A 5,616-nucleotide genomic window follows, 5' to 3' on the forward strand; every position below is an offset into this window, starting at 1 on the left:
GTTGTACTCTAATTAATGTGAGGGTATTTTAGGAAAATAGCTACCTAAATTGATTGTTCCAACAAAATTAATTATTTTTTCTTAAACTGTGTAAAAAAAAAAATCAGGACTATCAAAGTGGGACGGAGGAGTAAAAAAAAAATGGTGTAGAACAGAATACACAAACCCATGACCAATACCAAGTTGTGAAAATGATAGCCAAGAATAAACCCTATCCAGACAGAAACACAACAATCAAGTACTTAATTGCTCACAGAAGTCACGACCAGAGGCAAATACATACACAGACCATAGAGACCGGAACCCTTCACAATTAATGCCAACTAAGAATTAAACAGCACTCACAGATCAAAAGAAAATTCTAAACAGCACTGATAGTGACAAATGGCAGAATAACTACGCTTCATTAGACTTAAAAAATCAACTTTGATGTTCAACGATATTGATACACTATCAATCCCACACAAGATATACAGAAAGCGACTGAGTTGGCGACGTTCTATCCTTTTGTAATTGTAGCACTAATTATTTGTTTTTCCCTCTATAGAAGAAATTTCATTTCTAAGAGAGTGAAGTTGACGAATAATTGAGCTTGAGCTTTATCTCCTTTTATAGACGGAATGTATTTTCTTGGTTTTGCTTTGTTTTTGCTATAAGATTTCAATAACACGATAGACGTTATAACTCTTAAAATTACAAACATGTATGAAATTCGTTCAATCGCTATTTCTCTCATTTGAGATTTTAAATACTTATAAAACCGTCTAAAATTAAAAAAAAAATAAAGACATAGAATAATGATATATTTTAAAAAATCAATAACTAAACATATGGTCTGCAGTTTTAAGAGTTACAACGTCTGTCAGATTTTTTTTTTTTTTTGGCTATAATTTGAAAATTACCTTTGAAACGATACATCAAATGAAAATGAAGAAGACAAACGACCCATTAAACATAACTTTAGAGATTGTCATATCTGAAATTATTCGCAATTGGCTGCCGAAGTTTCCCTGATCATACTAAGGAGACTTGACTCTCACACTGCTGTACAAAATTGAAAGCAAAAATGTTCGGAGACCATTCTTGTCGATGAAAAATTTCTCAAGTGCATTAAAAGTTCCTTTGAAGCACATACGTTTAATTGATGCAGCAAAAAGGAAGAAGCACCTACATTAAAAGAGGGAGAAACTCCTGAAGATGACATCTCGACACTAGTCTCACGTCTTCTCCAATGTCATCATACATTTGCCTTGACTCATTTTAAGTTAACATGGTGATGTCAAGTATTAACATGAAACGTTTAAGATTTTTTTTCCCCTCTTGAGCCACTCCCTCTTGCATCAACCATATTGATTTGCCTTCCTTACTGAAGGTGTACGTTTGGATTGCTACTTTTAAAAGATTTTGTCGAAAAATTAATATAACGATTTAATTTACCTAAAATTAAAAAGTGACTAAAAAAATGTATTTACAAAAAACAAAGGAATTTTTTCGTAAAAAATGGCAATCCAAATAAAATATCAAAGCTAGTACGAGAATAGCACTTCATGGAGTTGGTGCCCACTCTGGACAAGCATTTTTGTCAACATTTCCATCAATGCTAAAAAGAGGGTGTGGAAATTCCATTAAATTGTCGGGTAACCACAACAAGAATTTTTGCCAATGTTAAGGTTTTACTAAAGGATTAACCTTTCCTATACTGTCAGTACTAACGGGGTTGAATAAATATCACATCATTTGAATTTGAATTTAAACGTCAAATTTTGTATATGTCGCAGGAATTTAAACCCACGTTACTTGAGAGAGACATTCAAGTAACAAACAAAATTTCATAATAACACACAATTCTTTATTTATAAACAGAGAAATTTAAGCATTACGGGAATTAGTAACATGAACAGCTTCTAGCTGCAATAAAAAACAAGATTCTAATTCTCTAGTTATTTGGCCTCGTTAACAACTAATTCCAAAGGATTAAGATGCGGAGTAACATAGCACATGAGTGGATGAGCCAAGCCAGCAGATAACCCCGACCCTTCTTCAATGTTTATCTTTTCTCCTCCCTGCACTCTAAAATCAAAGCACTGAACAAGCAGGGCAACTGCTGAATGAACCACGGCTAAGGCAAGTGATGCACCAGGGCACCCTCTTCTTCCACTCCCAAATGGAAAAATATTGAAATTTTGTCCCTTAATATCCATCTGGTAATCATCATAAGCGCCTTTAGATCCCACCATGAACCTTTCTGGTTGAAATTCGAGCGGATTGTCCCATGAACTTGGGTCCTTCATAATAGCAAAGACATTGAATGCTACCCTCTCATTAGCCAAGATATCATAGCCGTTGATCTTGCAATCTTCACCACATCGACGAAATATCAAGGGTGCAGGAGCATGTAGTCTTAGGCTTTCTTTAACAACTGCTTGCAGGTAAAGAAGCTTTGGAACGTCAGATTCTTGGACTCGTCTTTTTGATCCCACAACTGCATTGATTTCATCTCTAAGCTGCTGGAACACCTTTGGATGATTTATGAGCTCTGCTAGCGTCCAAGTCAGTGCCACACTTACTGTTTCAGTGCCTGCCATGAAAAGTTCCTGTCCATTTTTTCGATGAAGCTAGATCTAAATTAATCTCATACTATAAACTTAAGCAAGAGAAAATCAAGAAAAAATTTGACAATTATTTTATGCTCCAATTCTATAACAAAAAAAGGTGTATATGTACACTGTAGAAGGAGAGAGACTTACCATAAGAAAGGATTTGATGTCAGTTCTACTCAGCTTGACTTCAGCAGTTTTATCCCTGTGAATCTCCAAGAGAATATCCATCATGTCCTTCCTTTCCTTACTAGAAGAGTTCAACTCGTCCTCATGTTCCACCATTATCTTCTCCACCAATGAATCAAACTTCGAGATCAAGGCCTTGGCCCTCTTCCCATATCCAAACAAATCAAATTTGCCTATAGGACCAAATAATTCTCCCAAAGCAAACTTGGGCGCAAGCTCAAGAATCTCCTTCACAAACTCCCACAGGAGCTTACTTTCATCAAGAGCAGGCGTGCATCTGGTGCTCATGGCCATCCTGCTAACCACATTATTAGTCATGGTCATAAGTTCCACTCCCAAATTACAAGCCTTCCCTTCTTCTGAAAAACTGACAAGAATCTCCAACAACTTCATCATCTCTTGCCTCCTGATGTCAACAAACCGGTTGACCTGTGGCACGGAAAGAAGCTCAGTCATGCAAAGTTTCTTCATGAAACGCCAATAGGGGCCGTATTCCGCGTTAACAAATTCAGAGCCAGCATAGATATTAAAATCTGCGGCCCCAAATTGTGGCCTGGACACAAAATTCATCTCATTATTCTTCAAGAACTCTTTGGCAACGGCAGCGTTGGAGACAACAACAACTGTGGATGAAACAATACGGAGCCGAATGAGCGGCCCGTATTGGTTGGCTAAGGTTTGGAAACTCTTGGATGCTATGGAGCCAAGCAGGTGAAGATGGCCGATGATGGGCAGTGATGGAGGGCTTGGAGGGTGTCGAACTGGTTTAGAACCATTTTTTCGTTTCTTTAGAACATAACGGAAGAAGGTGGTGGCAGCGAACCAGATGAAGAACAAAAGGCCATAGAAAAGAGCATTTGAGAAATTGGCCATGGTTGACTGCTGTAAATTGTTCAATTTCTGTTACGTATTTATAGACAAACTATAAGGCCTAAAGAACTTTTGAGCGAAATCCACATGTACAAAATGGTTAACCCAAATCATTAATGGCAATAACGGAGCCAGAATTTTTTTTCCTAGGAGGGCCAAGATTTTTCCTAACAAAATTATTTTAATATGCTACATTCAAAGTAATTTCCATCTATTTAAATATATGACATCTAAAAATATCAAATATTAACTTTAATTATAAAGGTATATTTATTCCATAAATATATAGCATAGTCATAACGAAAATTAAAACAAAAAATAACCTTTAATTAAATATCTTATAATATCACAAACCATCCAAGTTACACATTATGAAAAGGTGCTCCAATATGTTGCCTATGCAAAATATATATATAACTATGCAATATAAATATAACTATTTTTAATTAAAAAAGATAAAAGTTATGTTAACATACTGAAATTTCAACCTTTTTTCTTAAAAGTAAATTGAACTTTACGTTCTTTTTAGATGTAAATTTATCTGTGATTGAATCAGTGCTCAATTTTTCAACAACTTTCTTTTCTATGTATGCAATTAGACAATCATTCAAGAAATTATCTTCCATCTTGTTTCGGAACTTTGTCTTGATTATCTTCATAATTGAAAATGCCCATTCTGTAGTTATAGTTGATACAAGAAGAGTGAGAATGAGTCTAATCAATTGGACTAAGTTGTATGTATGTATGTGAGCCAATAAAGTAATTACTTTTGTTTTACCCCCATTGATAATTATGAATTGGGTCTTTTATTATAATATATCAAATTGGGTCAATTTACTATGGATTATTGATTATATGTTTACTTTTTGAAAGTTAAATAACTAGCACAATAAAAATAAATAACTTTTCTTTGAAGAAAAAATTAATTCAAAAGTGGCTAATTCATATATACATATAAACTCTAATAATATAAACTAAAATTGTGAAAAATTAGGAGGGCTAACTTCATTTTACGTGCATATTTACACACTATGAATTAAAATTTTCAAAACTTAGGGAGAGAGGGGAGCCATGGCCCCCCTTAGTCCACCCCCTTGGCTCCGACATCAGATGTGGCATTTAATCCCACACAACACTTTAACTTCTTGCACTCACTTCCACTTAAGGACTTTGTATCCTTGTAAAGTCCACCATAATCAGATTCTAGAGGTGGCTCGTATAAGGACGTAAAGCTTGTCACAATCCAAATTGTCCACTTGATCATACTCGAAGTTTAGAAGTTGCTTATATGAGCCATAGAGGTGATCCAATCCAATGTGACATTTGATCTTATAGGTTCTAGATGTGAGTCTTATCGAACGTGGTAATATAAGTCAACCTTGCACAACATTTAGCTCGTTGCAATCCCTTAGCGGTGGCCCTGTCGAAAGAGCTAAGAATGTGGCACTTAGCCTCTTGCACTCCCTTGTTCTAATTGTACAATGAAGGTAATTAATTATGATATATAATAAAATGAAAACCAAAATTGAATTATTGTCCACCTTTGGACTATTGAATCCCCCGAGAGTTCTCTGTGGAATACGCAATTTTATGCATTCCACCGCGCAGACAACATTGATTTCTGGTCTTTAGTTATCATCGAGGATGATATTACCCGATTCAGATTCTCCATGTTCAGCAATTGATGATGCAAGGGTGAAAAGGCTCTTGTTGAATTGTCAAGCATTGCGGCTTGACTTGTGTGGCAAACATTTCCATCCCACATCGATGGCAGCCAAGGAAAGCCTTCCGTTGTTTTCCTATAAATAGGGAAGCGTATGAAGGTTTAAGGTGCACCACTCAAGAGAGTTATATGGGCTATTAGCTTCTTGAGTCATCTAGCCCATTTAGTCAAATATTTTAGGCTCTCTTGATTTGAGTTTAGGAATATTTTCTAAACTCTTTTGTAAGTGCCTATTGG

General features: G+C 35.6%; 1 protein-coding gene across 2 annotated transcripts; it reads right to left on the reverse strand.

The window, feature by feature from the left end:
• Window positions 1-1,827: 1,827 nt before the first annotated feature.
• On the reverse strand, window positions 1,828-3,665 carry LOC113695228 (cytochrome P450 93A3-like). 2 transcript variants are annotated; one of them, XM_027214248.2, is made up of 2 exons: window positions 2,748-3,665; window positions 1,828-2,594 (listed from the first exon to the last, which is right to left on the reverse strand). In XM_027214248.2, exons 1-2 carry the CDS (start codon window positions 3,657-3,659, stop codon window positions 1,941-1,943), a joined length of 1,566 nt encoding a protein of 521 aa, XP_027070049.1. In that variant the 5' UTR covers window positions 3,660-3,665; the 3' UTR covers window positions 1,828-1,940. The 2 variants fall into 2 exon arrangements, with proteins under 2 accessions (XP_027070049.1, XP_071911498.1); XM_072055397.1 differs by having other exon boundaries at window positions 1,828-2,615.
• Window positions 3,666-5,616: the final 1,951 nt, after the last annotated feature.

The sequence above is a fragment of the Coffea arabica genome, chromosome 6e (genome assembly GCF_036785885.1).
Source record: "Coffea arabica cultivar ET-39 chromosome 6e, Coffea Arabica ET-39 HiFi, whole genome shotgun sequence".
NCBI classification, from domain to species: domain Eukaryota; kingdom Viridiplantae; phylum Streptophyta; class Magnoliopsida; order Gentianales; family Rubiaceae; genus Coffea; species Coffea arabica.

What these genes read in the sequence shown, in the direction of transcription:
- LOC113695228 (XM_072055397.1), bottom strand. Translation starts at nt 3,659, where the DNA reads ATGGCCAATTTCTCAAATGCTCTTTTCTATGGCCTTTTGTTCTTCATC. An exon ending in ACATCAAATCCTTTCTTATG is followed by an intron (nt 2,616 to 2,747) that starts GTAAGTCTCTCT and finishes ATTTAGATCTAG; the next exon opens with CTTCATCGAAAAAATGGACA.